General features: G+C 45.3%; 1 protein-coding gene across 1 annotated transcript; it reads right to left on the bottom strand.

Annotated features, from left to right (window-relative positions):
• Positions 1–6,130: 6,130 nt before the first annotated feature.
• LOC119824344 (acidic leucine-rich nuclear phosphoprotein 32 family member B-like) lies at positions 6,131–18,926 on the bottom strand. Its single transcript, XM_042056022.1, is given in 6 exon segments — positions 6,131–6,264; positions 15,111–15,269; positions 16,119–16,373; positions 16,376–16,878; positions 17,990–18,102; positions 18,849–18,926. Coding segments are annotated over 6 exon segments (1,242 nt in total).
• Between the last annotated feature and the right edge of the window lie 464 nt (positions 18,927–19,390).

Below are 19,390 nucleotides of genomic sequence, written 5' to 3'. Positions count from 1 at the left end.
TGTTTCCAAAATGATGCTTCCTTCTCCTGCCCCCAAGAGAAGACGATGTCCTGGCTCACTCAGATCCTCCCCCTCCCTTCCCTGCTCCGATCAGTGCTTAACCTGCTTTTTGTAATAGAGAATTACAAGAGCAGGGAGCGATCACCTGGCAGAGTTGGGTTTTGTGTATTTGAGGGGACAGTGCAGGGGGATGTTTTCGAGAAAAAAAAAAAAGAGCAGCTGTCCCTTGACAGCAGTGACATGCGAAGGGTTGAAAATTTCATTCAAGGGCTTTCAAAGGACTGTGTGTCTCCATAGTGACCAGAGCTTCAGAGAATTTTGAACTGGGAGGGGGAAACTTTGGGGGAGTGTTTATGTTTTTGTTTTTAAGGTTTTTATTAGTTGAGGACAGATAAGCACCGGAGAAGCCAGGTAAGTTAAACACACAGCTGATACCTTAGCTGGAATACTGGGGGGAAATGTAGCTTACAACCTGGTAATCCTTTGCTACCTGATGAGCCAGGGTCCGCCCATATCACCCAGAAAATTGTTTGTTTATCCCAGACTTTTCCCCCTTAAAACCTTGAGCTTTACTGTAGTTGGTTAACTTTTACTCTTTGGGGGCCTGCCACCCAGCTCCCAAATAAATCCACAGAGACTTATTCTTACAAATACCCAGACTTAATGTGGCTTGTTTCTAACCAACTTTCTTAAATTATTCTGTCTAGCTGGGCAGTGGTGGCGCACGTCTTTATTCCCAGCACTCGGGAGGCAGAGGCAGGCAAATCTCTGTGAGTTCGAGATCAGCCTAGTCTACAAGAACTAGTTCCAGGACAGGCTCCAAAGCTATAGAGAAACCCTACCTCGGGGGAAAAAAATCCTGTCTACCTTTTGCCTCTGGGTTTTTACCTTTCTCTATTCTGTATGTCTTTCTTTACTTCTTACTCCACTGCTGGCTGGATGGCTGGTCCCTGGCAGTCTCCTCTCCTCATTCCTCCCTCTCTCCTATTTATCCTCACTGCATGGCAGCCCCGCCTATCCCTCTCCTGCCTAGCTATTGGCCCTTCAGCTCTTTATTAGCTCACTTAGGTGTTTTAGAAAGACAAATGAACACAGTTTCACAGAGTTAACTAATGTAACATAAAAGACTGCAATACAGGCTGGGGGTACACGCCTTTAATCCCAGCACTCAGGAGGCAGAGAGAGGCAGGCGGGTCTGGTCTCTATGAGTTTGAGACCAGGCTGGTCTACAGAGAGAGTTCCAGAACAGGCTCCAAAGCTACACAGGAAAACCCTGTCTCAAAAAACCAAAAAAGAAAAACAAAACAAACAAACAAAAAAAAAAAAAACTCGTCCTTGTGAGATATGTCATTTGTACTTTACCACAGCCTCAGTGATTCCTTGTTATCAAAGGGCCAGGCCAATCCTGATTCCAATGGGCAATTTGTTTACCTCAGTCTTTCCCAAGACCCTTATCTTCACCATTGTTTCTAAGTCAACAAGAACCCATCTGAGGGATGAAGCCATATGGACTTTGTAAAGAGCTTCAATGTAAATGTATCTTGAGCTTTGTTGTATCCACAGGACAGAGTCAATTGTTATCTGAAAGCTTTTTTTTCAAAATTGTGCTTAAATATGACAAAAACATACAAGCTGATGTCAGACTCTTAAAGTCTTGGCCCAGCACTGGGGTCAAAAAAATCAGCTGATCAGGGTTTCATCCTTGTCTTTTCCAGATCCTCCACATTAATGTGTATGTATGTGTCTATGTGCGAGTCTGACACATGTGTGCGGGTACTCATGGAGACATGAGTGTCTTGAATCCCCTCAGGCAGTTGTGAGCCACCTTACATGGGTGCTAGCTAGGAAGAGAACTTGGATCCTCTGAAGAGCAGCCAGTGCTCTTAACCACTGAGCTACCCTTCCAGCACCAAGCCCCATCTTTATTTTTGAGATAAAGTATCATTCTGCCATCCAGGCTGACCCCAAACTTGTAGGCTCAAGTGACCCTTCTCCCTCAGTCTGTAGTAATGGAGTCCACAAACACCTGCCATTGAAAAGAGGATGATTTAGTGAGAGCCAGCACCATCAGAGCAGGGCAGATAAAGAACAGAGCACAGATGAGAAGGGAAAGCGGAGGATTGACACCAAAGCCAGAGCCCCAGGTCTGTTGGTTAGCTCTGTGGAATGCTTTTCTTCCCCCCAAAGGCCTGAAATACCATGTAATCAGTGGGCACAATCTGGCAGCCGGAAATAGAAATGCTGAATGTCTATGACAGAAGTTGGCAGATGTGGAGTGACATCCTGCCCCTGACACTGGGATCCTCATCCTCAGTTGATAACATCTTCATCCTGCCATTAACCCACAACTTTCCTGGGGAAGCAAGGAAACTTCTGGCTCTAGAGGAAGGTTTACAAGCCAGACTTAGGATTTAAGATAAGCCTCAGGGAACGGGGCAGGGCTGAGCCAAGTGAAGCACTAGGCCACCCAACTGGTGAAAATAATGCCCCCTCTGCCCCACAGGATTATTCCTGGTGAGGAATAAATAGACAGTTGGGCCATCGAGATGACTCAGTGGGCAACAGAGCCTGCCATCAAGCCTGATGACCTGAGTTCAATCCCTGGATCCCACATGGTAGAAACAAAGACAACCAACTCTCAAAGTTGTTCTCAGACCTTCAAATACAGCCATAGTACAAGTGAGCCCACACACATTTAAAATATAATTTTAAAGTTATTATGAAACTAGTGAGGCATATCTGTAATCCCAGCAGTCAGGAAGCCAAGGCAAGAGGTTTAAAAGTCTAGATACTGAGCTATCTAGATAGAGATGGTTCTTTCCTGAAAACAGGCAGCTGTGAAGGCAAGACACCGTCTAAGAGGAAGGGGCAAGAATGGCAGAGGAGAAAAATGAGGGGCTAAAATAATAGAGGGGTTGTTTTCTTTGGTTTATAGGTTGTAGATTTTTGTTGTTGCTGCTGTTATTTTTGCTTGTTTGATATTTTGAAACAGGGTTTTTTTTCTTTTTTTTTGTTTTTTGTTTTTCACAGCAGGGTTTCTCTGTGTAGCCTGGCTGTCCTGGAACTGGTTCTGGAGACCAGGCTGGCCTCGAACTCAGAGATTCACCTGCCTCAGCCTCCCAAGTCTGGCACAACAGTTCTGATAACATAACAAACATAACAAATACACAAGCTTTTGTAACTTATATACTACACACACACACACACACACAGAGAGAGAGAGAGAGAGAGAGAGAGAGAGAGAGAGAGAGAGAGAGAGAGAGAGAGGCCTCTCTAAGGCCTTGGGACCAGCTCCTTCAGTCAAGTTGTAGAAGTGTCTAGATCGTGTTTTGAAATACTGAGAGCATGCAGCAGGGTTGACCATCAAATACTTGTTTACGTCTTTAACATTGCCTGGCATTCTATGCAAAGTTTCAACATAATGATCTCCCCTGAGACCAACCAAGGCCAGGTGTACTGCCACGCTGAACGCCAGCTCAGCCCACTGAAGACAGAAACAAGGGCAGTCAGCAGAAACTTATCAAAGGTGAAGGCTGAGCTTTGAGGGTTTGTAAGAGGTCACAAATGGCCGCAGGAGAGAAGAAAGGCATTCTGTACGAGGAAGCCAGCGGTGTGGTGTGCACAGATGACCACAAGGGAGAAGGGATGTGTGCACAGGGGAGAAGGGATGTGTGCACAGGGGAGAAGGGATGTGTGCACAGATGTATAGAAGGAGAAAAGAGAGACAATGGAAATGTGAGGGAGGAAAGGAGGATACAGAATAATGCACTATGGTTTGGTTTGGTTATTGGCTTTTGCAGATGAAATTACTTATTTTCAGCAGAAGCTCAATCTACAACCAGGCAAACCTACAACAAACATCTTTCCTCATAGTGTAAAAATGAAAACTTTTCCTTTAAGGTCAGAACCAAAGCAAGGTCGCTTGCCATTGCCACTTTTATTCAGCATGGTGCTAGACAAAGACAATGCAGTCTAAACGAACTTGGAAGGACTAAAGAAATGACTCAGGGGTTAGGAACACTTGTTCTTGCAGGGGACCCAGGTTCAGTTCCAGCACCCACATAGTGGCTCACAATGATAAGTAACTTCAGTTTCAAGGGATTTGATACTCTCTTCTGACATCCATGGCACTAGGAATGGATGTGGTATTCATAACACATAATCACACAAAGCATTTATACACATAAAAATCTAAAAATTAAAAAAGACTACCTTAGAGAGGCTGGGAGTGTACCTCAGTTGGTAGCGTGATCGCCTAGCATAGAGGAAGCCCTGGGTCCCATCCCCAGCACTGTCTGAACCTGGCATGGCTATCTGCATGCCTATAACCCCAGCATCTTCATACAGGGGAAGCAGGAAGATCCAAAGTTTGAGCTACCCAGTGAGTTATCTGGGATACAGAAAACCCTGTCTAAAAAAAATAAAAAGGAAGGAAGGAAGGAAGGAAGGAAGGAAGGAAGGAAGGAAGGAAGGAGGAAAGAAAGAAAGAAAGGAAAGAAAGAAAGAAAGAAAGAAAGAAAGAAAGAAGAAAGAAAAAAGAAGAAAGGAAGGAAGGAAGAAGGAAACTAATTTAGAAATCTGTTTGGTGGCACATGCCTGTAATCCCAGTGGTATCAGGAGATAGAGGCAGGAAGCTCAAACCTGCATACACACAATACACATGATAATAACAAATTATAGAAATTTAATTTCATTTTTTAAAACTGTGTATCAAAACATAGCATCATGGCCAGTAAGATATAAGGGCACTTCCCACAAAGCCTGGAGACCCAAGTTCCATGGCTAACATGGACATAGTGAGGGAGAGAACTGGCTCTTACAAATTGTGCTTGGACACCCACACTCACACTGTGGCATGCATGCCCTACACACACAGAAACATTTTTTTTTCTTTTTAGTTTCCGACACAGGGCTTCTCTGTGTAGCTCTGGCTGTCCTGGAGCTAGCTCTTATAGACCAGGCTGGCCTCGAATTTACAGAGATCCCCCTGCTTCTGCCTCCCGAGTGCTGGGATTAAAGACGTGCGCCACCACTTGGCAAATAAATAAATATTTTTTTAAAGTCAGCATAAGGCCTGGGACATTGTCTCAGGGTCTAAGAGTGCTTCCTGCTCTTCTTGGGTAGCCAGCACCCACGTCAGGTGGCTCACAGCACTGTGACTCCAGACCCAGAGGATCCAATGCCTCCACAGGTTCTCTCGCCCAGATACACACCACATGCACACACAAACACACACATAGAAATAAAATGTATTCAACTTTAAATTAGCATCAGTTGGGTGTGATCTACACAGCAAGTTCGGGGCTGCTCGGGCCACATAATGAGAGCTTGTCTCAAAAACAAACAGAAAGTCAGCAGCAACAAAGTAAGTTTGTAAGTTTCATGTCTCTGATAAAGATTTAATATTCAGAATATGTTTTTAAATTCCTAAATCTCAACAACAGAAAAACTGAGCCGCTCAATTCAAAGATCCAAAGGCTCAAGCAGGCATTTCTCCAACCACAGGGAAATTAGCACGAATCCTTAGGAAATCCATTTGGAAACTGGGTGCAACCCCTCATACCTTTAGGTTGTCGACAATCAGGAGAGAGAAAACCAGGAGATAAAGACGCGGTGTTGTTGGGAGGGAGAATGGTGCAGACACTTTGGAGAACCGTGTGGTGGTTCCCCAAAAAGTTAAAAATAGGTTTCCATAGTCCAGCAACTCCACTTCTGTATGCATGCCCAAGAGAAGTGAAAACAGAGCCAGGGGGATGGCTCTGTGGGGAAAGGTGCCCACCGCTATTGATCCTGAGTTTGATCCCAAGTCCATCAACCACAATGGAAGGAGAAAACCAACTCCCAAAAGCTGTTGTATGACCTCTACACACACACACACACACACACACACACACACACACTAGAAAAGAATTAAATGAATTGAAAACAAGATATATATATATATATATATATTTTGGTTTTTCGAGACAGGGTTTCTCTGTGGCTTTGGAGCCTGTCCTGGAACTAGCTCTTGTAGACCAGGCTAGTCTCGAACTCACAGAGATCCGCCTGCCTCTGCCTCCCGAGTGCTGGGATTAAAGGCGTGCGCCACCACCGCCCGGCTCAAGATATATTTTTGTAAACTCATTTTTTATTCTCTTTCAATCATGTTGGCACATTCACGTGAGTGCAGGTGCCTGCGGTGGTGAGAGGTATCCAGATCCCCTAGAACTCTAGTGGCTGCAAGCTGCTCAATACAAACGCTGGAAATTGACCTTGGACCCTCTGCAAGAGTAGTATATATTTCCAACTACTGAGACATCTTTCTAGTCCTTTCTTTGCATACTAGAAACAGAATCTTTCATTACGCATCCAAGACCGTCCTTGAACTCACTATGTGACCCAGGTTGGCCTTGAACTCATAGCAATCCTTCTGCCTCAACCTTTGGATTCCTGGGATGACAGGCATACGCCATCATGCCCATCCTTGTTATCCATAGTAACCAAAAGATGGAAGCATTGGATAGTGATGGCTCAAGCCTTTAACCACAGCTCTCAGAAAAGGCAGAGGAAGGTGGATCTCTGTGAGTTCAAGGCCAGCCTGGGCTACAGAGTTCCAGGACTGCCAAAGCTACACAGAGAAACTTGGCCCTGAAACAAAACAAAACAAAAAATAGAAGCAACCTGAGTGTCCATTGGTTTGTGAATGGAGAAGTGACATCTGATCTATACACTATAGAGTACTACTATTTAGTCAGCTGTCACGTGAAGACGGCAAATGTTGTATGCATTTTACAACAGCAAACAGTACTGGGAGCAAAGGAAAGCCATGAAGGCCCTCAAATGGAGTACAAGACATAGTGGAAGGGAACTGGTATAAACCAGAGGTACAGAAATCAGGAGACCAGACCACATACCACAGAGGGCGGAGGCAGAGCCTGAGGAAGGGCCTGTGGTCAGAGGCAAGGGTGTGGCATGAGGGTTTATGGGTAAGGCCCCGCTCAGGTGTGACACGTAGGACAATGTGTGGATGAGATCACCAGAGAAATCAGACAGATTCGACAAAAGTCACAGGGGAAAATCCCAGGGAACATCAGAACGTAAGGCATGGCTTAAAGAAAGAACCCTGGCAGATCTCTGGGAGTTGGAGCCCAGCCTGGTCTACATAGTGACCCCCTCTCCCCAAATTTAAAAATTTAGTCTCAACAGTTTTTGAAAGAAGGAATAAGAAGCCATGTAAGAGGCTAAGAAAGTGTAGCCAGAAAGGTCCGATGTCTTCCTAGCACCCTGAAGGCCCACACTCCTGTCACACTGTTGGGTTGTTTGCTTGCTTTTGTTGTTGGCTTGTTTTCTTGTTTTGTTTCATCTTGCTCTGAAACCCTTTTATCATCTGGTCCCTAATCTGTTGGAGAGCCACAGCAGGAAACACAGACTGGGGTCTATGCCATCAGCCTTTCCGTGTGGCATCAGACCGACAGACCACTGGCTACCACACCCTCTCTTCCCCTGGTCTTTGTGGGGTCATCAGGATTACTCAGTTTCCTGTCCTTGGTTCAGCTCCTGCTGTCTGAAATAGCACTTTGACTTCATGGAAGGCTTCTGTTACATTCTCTTCTCATGGAGCTGAATACTCCCTTCAGAACTCATTTTGAAGAGCCGAGGGAGTCACTTGGCTGTTACACCTGGGGTTCAAAAAAGCCTGGGTTTGGTCCCCAATGCCATGTACACCAGGCATGGTGGCACATGCCTGTCATCCAGTACTCGGGAGGTGAAGGTAGGAAGACCACTCGGCACAGTAAGTTTGTGTTGTGGAATATTATTTTAAGATGTGTTACATTTGTTTGTGCTGTGTAACATTTGTTTAATGATGCAAAGATGTGTTGTATTCTTTTATGCTGCATTTGTTTAACTCTGAGAAGCTGTGTTTCTTTGCCTGTCTAAAACACCTGATTGGTCTAATAAAGAACTGAATGGCCAATTGCAAAACAGGACAAAGGATAGGCAAGGCTGGCAGGCAGAGAGAATTAATTAAAAAGAGGTAAAAAAAGAGATTGAGGAGAAAGAGGGGGGTTGGACTTAAGGCCTGCTTAAAAAAGAGAGAGAGAGAGAGAGAGAGAGAGAGAGAGAGAGAGAGAGAGAGAGAGAGAGAGAGAAAGAAAGGGAGGAAAAGGGAGATTCCAGGGGCTAGCCACCCAGCTATACAGCAAGCCACAGAGAAAGAAGAAAGGTATACAGAAATAGAGAAAGATAAAAGCCCGGAGGCAAAAGATAGATGGGATAATTTAAATTAAGAAAAGCTGCCTAGGCTGGGTGGCGGTGGCGCACGCCTTTAATGCCAACACTCGGGAGGCAGAGACAGGTCCATCTCTGTGAGTTCGAGGCCAACCTGGTCTACAATAGTGAGTTCCAGGACAGGCCCCAAAACTACAGAGAAACCCTGTCTCAAAAAAAAAAATTGTTTTGATGTAAAAGTTGGGAACAAAGTATTTGACATATTTGTTTTTACCAGAAGTTAATGCTGAAAGGTGGGAAAGAAATGTTTACTTTTGAAGTATAAATAAAAATGGCCTCAGTTATTCAACTATTCCAAAATAACACAAAATCAAAAAAAAAAGAAAAGAAAGGAAAGGAAAGGAAAGAAAAAGAAAAGCTGGCTAGAAGCAAGCCAAGCTAAGGCCTGGCATTCTTAAGTAAGAAAAAGACTCCGTGTGTGACTTATTTGCGAGCTGAGTGGAGGGTCCCAAAAGAACAAAGAGCAAAAAATAATCAGCAACAAGTTTGAGGCCAGTTTGAGCTGCATGAGAACCTGTCCCCAAAACAAAACAAAACCACCCCACATTGAAATATCGTGAGGTGAGGTGGCGAGAGGGAATCCTAGCTCTGTTATGTCACCTGGAGATGGCCCTTCACAGGCTGAGGAAAGTTAGATGAGGCCTAAGGGTGGGACCCTCAGCCATTGGGATGTTTTAAAGAAGAGACACGAACTGGCAGGTTCTGTCTCCTCATATCATCCCTGCAACCCTAGAAAGTTTACAGAGTCCCTACCAGCAGGAAGGACCTCTCAAAGAGGTGGCCTCCAACTCTTGAACTTCCCAACCTTCAGAACCTCAAGGCAAATAAATCTCCCGTCTTTATGTATCATTTGATCTGTAGTATTCAGTGTATCAAAGAAAGGGGACCAAGAGGACCCCTGGTAAAGGTCATGGAAACTGGACCGGTCTCTTTGCCAAAGCAGCAGATCTTTGCTCTCTGTCCAGTCCCTGCCAGGAGTGTGGGGGGTTGGAAGATACTGGCTATTGCTGGGGAAGTTCAGCAACTGAGTAAAGGCAATTGTCAGCTCCAATTCGTTTTGTGTTGTTGTTGTTGAGACAGGGTCTCCCTAAGTACTGTGTAACCCAGGCACCAGCCTTGAACTTAGCCCAGGCTGAATTCAGCCCAGGCGCTTATCTCAAACTCACAGCCATCCTCCTGTGTCCGCCTTCCAAGTACAGATTACAACGTGCCACGGTACCTCATTTTGATTTATTTTATTTTTAGACAGGGTCTTGGTATGTAGCTCTGGCTGGTCTAGACTCGTGATGGACCAGGATAGCCTCAGACTTACAGCAACCCTCTTGCTCTACCACGTGTAAAGCTACAGTCGGGTGTGACCCGCCGCACCCACTCAGACATTCCTCAGCCCCCTTTTCTTGACAGCTTACAAGCCCTCCTGACTTTCTCTTCCTCCGGGCTGTGCTTCAGCCAGCCTCGTTTTTCTTTCCCTCTCACTCCATGATGTTTGGTGCTGTTGTGGGTTGTTCGTAGGTTTTGCTTCTGTTGAGGTAAAAGCCTTCCCAGTCTCAGGCTTGCGCTCCTCCTGCCTCTGCCCTCCAGATGTTGGGATGTCCCACCACAGCTGGCTTCAAAAGCCTTGGCATCCTACTGCTGTTTGCTTGCTTGTTCTGAGGTGTAGGGAAACACAAAATCTAGCTGGTGGATGAGCAAGTCAATTCAAGAGCAAGAGCAAATACACACTGTTGATGACTGTTTCTTCTTTTAAAGATTTCTTTTGTTGCTGTTTTCACTTGCAGGTATGTGTCTGTGTGGGTATGTGCACACAAGTACAGGCGTTTGCAGCAGCCAGAGGTGTTGGATTTCCCTGGGGCTCGTGGCACAAGAGGTTGTGATCCTCCCAGTGTGGGTGCCCAGTGTGGGTGCTGGGAACGGGTTGGATCTCTGAAATTGCTGTGTGTGCTCTTAGCCGCTGAGCCATCTCTCCTGCCCTTACTTTTTCTTTTAAGCCACTGATTTGCATGAAAACTTCATTTTTATCCAGGTCTGTTATTTCAGTTATAATATAAAATTGTAAGTAATTTCTGTTGAATGCTTAGTGCTAAGCCTTCCTCAAGTCTATTACTATAACCTCTTCTTCTGGGTTCTTATTTGAGTCATCTAGCATCATTTAGAGCTCACCTCATCGATGCAAATTTGTTTGCTTTCATTTCTGGTCCAATTTAGTCTTCAACTGTAAGACAGATTTTCCAGTTAGCTGCACATGTGTCTACCTGGCTATTTGTGATCTGTGTTCTGCATCAATGCTAAGCCTTTTCTGGAAGTCTCTAAGTATGAAATTAGTGAATAGTTTAATATTATAATAAAATCAAACTTGATTAGGAAACTGATAAAGTACACACTGATATCATGAGCTGCTACTATGTCGAGACATTTAAGCATGGACGTATATTTTTGGCTGTGAGCCCAGCCTTTAACGGCTGAGCCATCTCTCCAGCCCTAAGCGTGGATATATGAGTCTGCTTGGTGGCTGGGTGCATCTCAGTAAAGTTGCTTTTACCAACCAAGATGAGGTCACAGTAATAGATTTGAGGAAAGGTTAAAACTTTCAGTAAAATTACTTAACAATTTTATATTGAAATTGAAATACCAGAGTTGAATAAAAAATGAAGTTTTAATATAAATCAGCGGCTTTGATTTGAACTGAATTTGAACCTCAGTGTTACATAAAACCCAAGCATGGTGGTTCACACTGGCAGTCCCAGGATTTGGGAGACTGAGGCAAAAGAATAGAAAATTTAATCATAGGGAGCTGGGGAAATAACTCAGTGGCAAATAACTGTTGCTGCTCTTGCAGACGGACCTGTGTTAGACTCCCAGCCCCCATATGGTAGCTCGTGACCACTCAATACTTCAGTTCCAGGAGTTACAATGCCCTCTTCTGACCTCCTCAGACACCAGGCAATACACAGTACACCTACATACGTGTAGGCAAAACATTTATATGAATAAAATAAATAGGCCTTTTGAAAATATTTTTGAAGTCTGTCATAGGTTGGCAAGATGGCTCAGCAGGTAAAGGTACTTGCTGCTAAACCTGACAACCTAAGTTCAACCCCCAAGATGCACACGGTAGAAGGAGAGAGAGCTCCTGCAACTTGTCCTGTGACCTCTACATGCATGTTGTGGCTCACACAAACACACATAATGTTAGCATTTTAATTTAAAGACAGTAATCATAGTCAGGAGGTGGTGGCACACACGTTTAATCCCAGCGCTCAGGAGGCAGAGGCAGGTGGATCTCCCTGTGTTCGAGGCCAGCCTGGTGTGCAGAGTGAAATTGAGAACCAACTCAACAAGAGGGTGCTGGAAGCCTTGCTAACTACTCTGTGCTAGTGAAGTCAAGCTTAGTGGAGGGGAATCTACAACCTCTAATTTACTAAACTGGCATAATCCCTAATAACAATCTATAAACATTTGTCCTTACACCGGCATCAAGGAAACTCTTCTTTAAAGCAGAGATCACTACAGAAAATCACAACCAATCAAAATGCAGAACTGTGGAGCCGATCCCAATGGATACTTCTACAAAACATTCCCACACCTAGGGCTCAGGCATCATCTTGGATGAGGGAGAAGAAAGATTGTAAAAAGTCAGAGGATCCAAGAGTTTGCTGTGAGTTTGTGTCTTCTAGTAAAATTAGAAGCCACACCAGTAAAGTCTCACCAACAGGACTGCCAAACGTGAGCTGAACAGGGACATCAACGGACATGCCAACATAGATAGGGAAAAGTCCCATGAGACCTCAGCCGTCCATGAAGAACTACATGCAGAGGAATAAAGCTGGGGGCCGGAGGAGCCGTCCTCTCCCAGAGAAAGCACTCAAATGGTTGTCTGGTGTCACATGGTCGACCTTGAAAACAGACGTACAAATAACACTACACAGACTGAACGGGTTATAGTTAGAAATATGTGTATGTATACATACATCCACGCATTCAGTAACAATGAGAAAAGAGACTATGAATTTGAAAAAGAGCGAGAAGAGACATATGGGAGGGTCTGGAGGAAGGAAAAGAGAAGTGTTGTAATTAAACTATAATCTCAAAAATAATTTTTCAAAATGTAGAAAAAGATTTAAAAGACAAATTGCCACTTAAAAATAAAAAAAAAAATAGGGGGCTGGAGAAATGGAGAAATGGCTGCTCTTCCAGAGGACCCAGGTTCAATTCCCAGCACCCACATGGCACCTCACAGTTGTCTGTAACTCCAGTTCCAGGGGATCTGACACCCTCACACTAACGCTTATAAAATAAAATTGAATAAATTTTTAAAATATCTTTAAAACCTTATATATATATATATGAAACTATATATATATATATGAAACTATATATATATATATATATATATATGAAACTTTAAAAAAAAACTAACCGTGGTGACAGTTACATTATGATCAGTGTACACGAGGCTTAAGGTACACTCTAACCTTTGTTTTGTTTTAGATGGACTCTCACTATGTAGCCCTGGCTGATCTCAAACTTACTAAGTGGCTGAGGGTGACTTTGAACTTTCCTACCTCAAAATTTTTTGTTTATTATTTTGTTTGTTTTTGTTTGCTTGCTTGTTTGTTTTTTGGTTTTTTGAAATTGGGTTTCTCTGTGTAGTCTTGGCTGTCCTGGAACTCATTCTGTAGACCAGGCTGGCCTCAAACTCAGAGATCTGCCTGCCTCTGCCTCCTAAGTGCTGGAATTAAAGGAGTGTGCCACCTGGCTAGATGATGATGATGATGATGATGATGGTGGTGGTGGTTGTTGTTGTTGTTGTATGTGTGCATGAGTGAGTGTGTGAGTGTAGGTACCAGGGCAATGTGTGAAGCTTAGAGAACAACTTGATGGAGTCCTTTCTCTCTCCCTCGCCCTTTGCATGGGCTCTGGGGATTGTACTCAGGTGGCCAGCCTGTTCAGCAAGCCTCTACTTTTATCCCGTGAATCACTTCAAGAGCCCTGACCTTAAACCTCAGACCCTCTTTGAGGTGCTGGGATCCCAGGCCTGTGCTGCCACGTCTGGAAAGGTGCCTTTGTTTGTAAAAGGATGTGTTTTATAATACACGAATTTCACCTCCATTAAAAAAAAATGATGAGGGAAAAAAAAGGCAGAAGGTCAGGTGTGGTGGGGCACACCGATAACCCCAGCACGAAGAGAAAAAGAGAATCAAGTTCAGTTGAGTTTGTACAGGACATTTATGATTCTCTCAATGCTCGCTTGTGCTCCTTACCAGCGGCTGGTGTAGGATGGGTAGGACAGTCCTAGCTAATGAGGGGGGAGCAAAGGTCTGGAGCTTTCCAACGACTTTTCTATAGGCTCCCCTGGGAAGGGAACAAGACTCACACTTTGTCCTCTGAATTGTTGTATCTGATATGGTGGTGGCACTGAAGCAGCCATATCTCGTGGCCTGAACGTGACACTCTTAGAAGGGCAGAGGCAGGAGATAGCTGCCTGAGCTGAGCCCTCTGCGGGAGTTCCTCCACCCTTGGACTTTGGGTGTGCGAGATGATATGCTCCCCGAATTGTTTTGTGTCGTTCCTGATGAGGATCTTTTACTTTATCCAAGTTTATAGCTTATAATAGGAACTTAAATGAAGAAGTGAGGGGGTGGTTTGTTTTCAAAGACGGGCTCATGTAGCCTCCACTAACCTCTAATTCAATAAGCATAGAGCATGCCCTTGAATTTCTGATCCACAACCTCCCAAGAGCCAGAATCCCAGGGCTGTGTCTTCATGGTGTGTGTGGTGCCAGGAGCCTCACCCTGAGCCTTGTGCAGACTAACCAAGCACTTATCAGTTGAACTATATTCCCAGCCCAGAATCATGATTTAAGCATTTTATTTTCTAAACTCTGTTTACGAACCGTGTGAATTTGATGAGTTGAGCATTAATCCAACTGGAACATGAGCATGTCTCTGCCCACACAGAAGCACCGTGGAGTTTAAAGAACCTGGAAACAAAATTGGATATGTAATCCTGAGGGTTGGGATTGCAGATGTGGGCCACCAGGCCTGGTTTACACAGCGCTGGGAGTTAGAGGCTCTGTACACACTAGGCAAACACTCGACCAACTGAGCCACACCCTCAGCCCATCAATTAAGCTTTAAAAATAAAAGCATAATGCTGTAGAATCAAGCAAAATGCAGCAAGGCTATCTGTGGCCTCCATTTAGCCTCAGGTTTACAGCAGGAAAACTTCAAAGCAGACGTGCGAACGCCAAAGGTCTGTCCTGCGCAGCCTGGCAGAGCAGTCCCTTCCTGCAGAAGCTTTGTGGACACTGGAAACCAAGCCAAATGACTGTGTGGTTTTCTTATTGTTGATTTTGTTTATTGGTTTTGTTTATATAGGTTTCGTTTTGTTTTGGTGAGGTTTTTTTTCTTCTAAATTTTTGTCATTGTTGTTTTGGTTTGGTTTGGTTTTCCAAGACAGGGTTTCTCTCTGTAACAACTCTGGCTGTCCTGGAACTTGGTTTGCAGACCAGAATAGCCTAGAACTCACAGAGATCCTGCTTGCCTCTGCTTCCCGAGTGCTAGAATTAAAGGCATATGCCGTCACACCTGACATGGTGTGGGTTTTTTGTTTTGTTTTGTTTTCAGTTTTTCAAGACAGGGTTTCTCTGTAGCTTTAGAGCTTGTCCTGGAACTAGCTCTTGTAGACCAGGCTGGTCTCGAACTCACAGAGATCCACCTGCCTCTGCCTTCTGAATGCTGGGATTAAAGGCGTGTACCACCACTGCCTGGCTGGTTTTTGTTTTTTAAAGATTTATTTTTGTTCGTATTATGTGTGGATATATCTGTGTGTGCACATACCACAAGTGTGCAAATGCCTGTGGAGGTCAAAAGAGGGCCTCAGAGCCCCCGAAAGTGGATTTCCAGGTGCTTTTGGTAATCTCACATGGGTGTTAGGATCTGAGCGCAGGTCCTCTATAAGAGCAGAAAGTACTCTTGATTTCTGAACCATTTCTACAGCTGCAAAAGATGTATTTATATAAACATGGCTACAAGAAACACGAAATACAAATGTACACACAAGGAAAGGAAATAAATGACCTGTTACCTGAAGCTACTGATTTATTTTTCTGTGTATGTGTATTTTTTTTTTTTTTTTTTTTTTTTTTTTTTTTTTTCGAGACAGGGTTTCTCTGTGGCTTTGGAGCCTGTCCTGGAACTAGCTCTTGTAGACCAGGCTGGTCTCGAACTCACAGAGATCCGCCTGCCTCTGCCTCCCGAGTGCTGGGATTAAAGGCGTGCGCCACCACCGCCCGGCTGTGTATGTGTATTTTGTCTGCATGTACCACATACGTGCCTGGTGACTGAAGAACAAAAAGAAGGTGTTGGGTCCCCTGCAGCTGGAGTCACACTGGTTGTAAGTCACCATGTGGGTGCTGAGAATTGAACCCACATCTTCTGGAAGATCAGCAAATGTTTTTTTGTTTGTTTGTTTGTTTCTGTTTTGTTTGGGGGGTTTTTTGGTTTTTCTTTTTCTTTTCAAAATGTTAAGATTTTTCTCACAAAGCTTTTCCTTGTTGTGCAGAAAGTAAAAATGTTACAGTCGCAGTGTAACCGGCAGCCAGGACGGTCACGTCACCCATCACAGCTGTCATGATACAGCAAGAGTCTTACACGAAAACCTAACGACGTTTACACTTTTGTTGGGGCAGAAGTCCCCAGGCTTGGTGGCAGATTACCAAGGGGAAAGGGAAGAAGGTGGAATGTCTTCAGAACTACTCTTTGGCTCTTTGGGTTGGGTGTCCTGGGGCTTGTAGCACAGCTATACCTTTGTAAAACAGCTACCAAATCCATGACAGCCCAACCAACACTCAACAGTTCTGGTTCTTGCAGATTGTTTTGGGCCTCGATCATCTTCTCCTTCATCGTCTGTTTCCCTCTTTCTCTTTTCACCTTTCCCACTTTCTTCCTCTTCATCCTCCTCTTCTTCATCTTCATCAACTTCTCCATCATGTCCAAATTCTTCTTCCTCCCCACTGACTTCATCGTCTTCTCCTTCTACATCTTCATTTTCATTCTCTTCTTCATCCTCCTCCTCCTCTTCACCATCCTCCTCTTCCTCTTCTCACCCGCTTCTTCTTTGTCCACACCATCCATCTCCGCATCTGAGTCAGGGGCTTCCTGGTCCTCTGGGTCACAGCCATTCAGATAGGATGGCTGGGGCAGGCGCCTAAAGACACTCTCTTGGTAATCGTTCAGGTTAATGACCTCACAGCCAAAGAGATCCAGGCTTTTCAGACAATCCAATTTTTTCAAAGGTTCCAAGGTACTGATATCTTTCAGCTTATTTCCACTTAGGTTCAGATGTGTGCGACTTGGAAGTTCTTCTGCTAGTCTGTCCTGACCTCCAGAGATTCTATTATTGCTGAGCTCAAGCTTTTTCAATATAGGTAGTGCAGGGAGACTTGAAACTGAAAACAAGCCTACACTTATTAAACCGAAGAACTCTAGGCTCACGAATTCATCCGTTAACCCCCCAATTTTCCCATCATTTGCTTCGCAATTATCCAGGATAAGTTCTCAAACTGCTGCCGGGGTCCGGCTCCTCAGCTCCAGGTGGATTGGTCCTCTTCATGTGCATGCTTCCCTCGTCCCCTCCTCTTCAAACTTAACTTTCTGCGGCGGGGGCAGAGTGGGGAGAGGCGACCTGGCCTGCGCCACGAGGGCCTTTGGATGGAGGCAACTTGGTCCACAGCGGTGCGGTGGGCGAGCGGAGCCCCAGGAGCCAAGTTACTCACGGGAGCGAGGGAAACCATGGAGGGAAAAGGGGGCCTCTGGCCAAGGCCCCACACTCTGTTTTCTGTTTGTTTGTTTGTTTGCTTGCTTGCTTGCTTGCTTGCTTGCTTTGTCTTGTTTCTTTGTTTTTCAAGACAGGGTTTCTCTGTGTAAGAACCCTAGCTATCCTGGAACTCGCTCTGTAGACCAGGCTGGCTTCGAATTCATAGAGATCCTCCTTTCTCTTCCTCCTGAGAACTGGGATTAAAGACGGGCGCCACCACCGCCTGGCTCAGCAAATGCTCTTAACCACTGAGATCTCTCTCCAGTCTACATGGGACTATTTGGTGTCATCTGCTGAATTTTCACTTCAGTCTTTGCCGCAGCCTAGTGGTATATATGGTCACCCATGAGCCACCAATGTGACTGGTCCTTCTGTACTACGGTACTACCATCCTTGCCATCACAAATTGGCAGAGTCATTCACCTGCAGCTCAGAAAGGAGATAGCAGAGTGAGAACCAAGAAGACTGGTCCCAAAGGACCATGAGCATCAAGAGAAGTGGGGGGTCTTGTTACAGCTCTCCGCAGCTTCCCAGCCCACCCCAGCACAGTGCTGGCCTCAATGGTTGCCCAACAAAGACAGGAATGAAGCCAAGGCCAGTGAAGGCCTCTGACTCAGAGAACGTGGCTCATTTTCATAGGTCTAAATGTCATGTTAAAAATAAATGGGCTGTGTGGTGAGGCAGCAAGGACTTCTACTCAATATTCAGAAGTCTTACCTCAGCTTGCAGATTGCGAAACTCTCGAGTCGGCTACAGTGAGGAAGTGAAGGCCACGTTCAGGCAGGACTTGGGCATGAGGGAAAGGCGTCTGATGTGCTGGTCAGATGCTATCACTGCGAGGCAGGAAAGGGGAACACACATGTGATGTGTGTGCTTCGGTCTGTCCACCACCTCCACTTACAAACCACCAAGCTGCTCCCCGACGTCCATCCCCCGTGTCATAACACTTATAAACTCAACAGGGACGCCCTGAACACCATCAGCTGAACTGTTGAAACCCCAAACGACAGACCGCTACATTCCAGACACAGTGGTGGCACACCTTTAATCCCAGGGCTCAGGAGACTCAGGAGACTCAAGAGGATCTCTGTGAGTTCAAAACCAACCTGGTCTGCGTAGTGAGTTCCAGAGCCAGGGCTACATAGTGAAACCCTGTCTCAAAACAGAGACGAAAACAAAGACAAACAAATCTTTACATTTTAAGATCAAATTTCTTGCTTTTTTGTTTTGTTTTCATTTTTGGTTTTGTTTTTTGTTTTTCCTGGCAGGGTTTCTATGTGTAACACACAGCTCTGGTTGTCCTGGAAGTAGCTCTGTAGACCAGGCTGGCCTCAAATTCACTGAGATCCCTGCCTCTGCCTCCCAAGTGTTGACATTAAACATGTGCCATTTAAAGGGATTAAATTCCACTCAATTCAAGCTCAGCTTGAAGTATACATTGTTCACAGCAGAGCTAGGATTAGAACCCCTGTCTAATCCCTCCACGGCCTGGGCTCCTGAGAAGGCTTCAAAGCAGAGAGCCTGTGTCTACCTATGGGAAGAGACCCAAGGGCCCCGTAGTCCTGAGAAGCATGACTGAGAGCTTGAGAGGATACTGAAGACTCTGAGAAGCCCGTAAATGAATGCAATGCCCACCGGGGAAACGCAAGCTGGGCAGAGCCTTCCAGAAATGAGTGTGAAATGATTTGCCCTGTCCAGGCTGAGAGGGTGAGGAACAGGAAGTCCTCTAAAGAAAGACTCGGAGCTGCCAAGAGTCAAACCTGCGCTGCTGCACTGCCCAGCTCAGATTTTCCTCCGATGGCCCAGGGCCCACCCACAATGCCCTGGGCTACTCTCATTTCTCTCCCCCACCCCAGCAACAGTCTGTTGTAAAGGAGCCACAGCATTGCTCCTAACATACTCTGCTGCTGGACCTCAGCCCCCCCCCACCCCAAATCATGACACGGAGACTTAGTATTAGTTATGAATGCTCGGCCCTACTGTATGTGTGTCCCACTAGCTCTTATAACTTAATTAAACCTGTTTCTCTTCATCTACGTTTTGCCGGGGCAGGGGGTACCTTTTCTCATTCTCTATGTCCTACTCCATGGCAAGCTGCCTGGCTGGCAGCTGCCTGCCTAGCCCAGGCATCCCCTCTCTTTCTCCCTTGTTCTGTCCTCCTCTCTCTAGCCTAGATTCCTCCTATTTATTCTCTCTGCCCACCAGTCCTGCCTACCCCTCTACTACCTGGCTATTGGCCATTCAACTTAATATTAGACCAATCAGGTACCTTAGGGAGGCAAGGTTAAACAGCAACACATCT

The sequence above is a fragment of the Arvicola amphibius genome, chromosome 1, assembly GCF_903992535.2.
Source record: "Arvicola amphibius chromosome 1, mArvAmp1.2, whole genome shotgun sequence".
NCBI lineage: Eukaryota > Metazoa > Chordata > Mammalia > Rodentia > Cricetidae > Arvicola > Arvicola amphibius.
The sequence above is the reverse complement of the archived record's forward strand: the minus strand, read 5'-3'. Positions and strand labels throughout refer to the sequence as shown.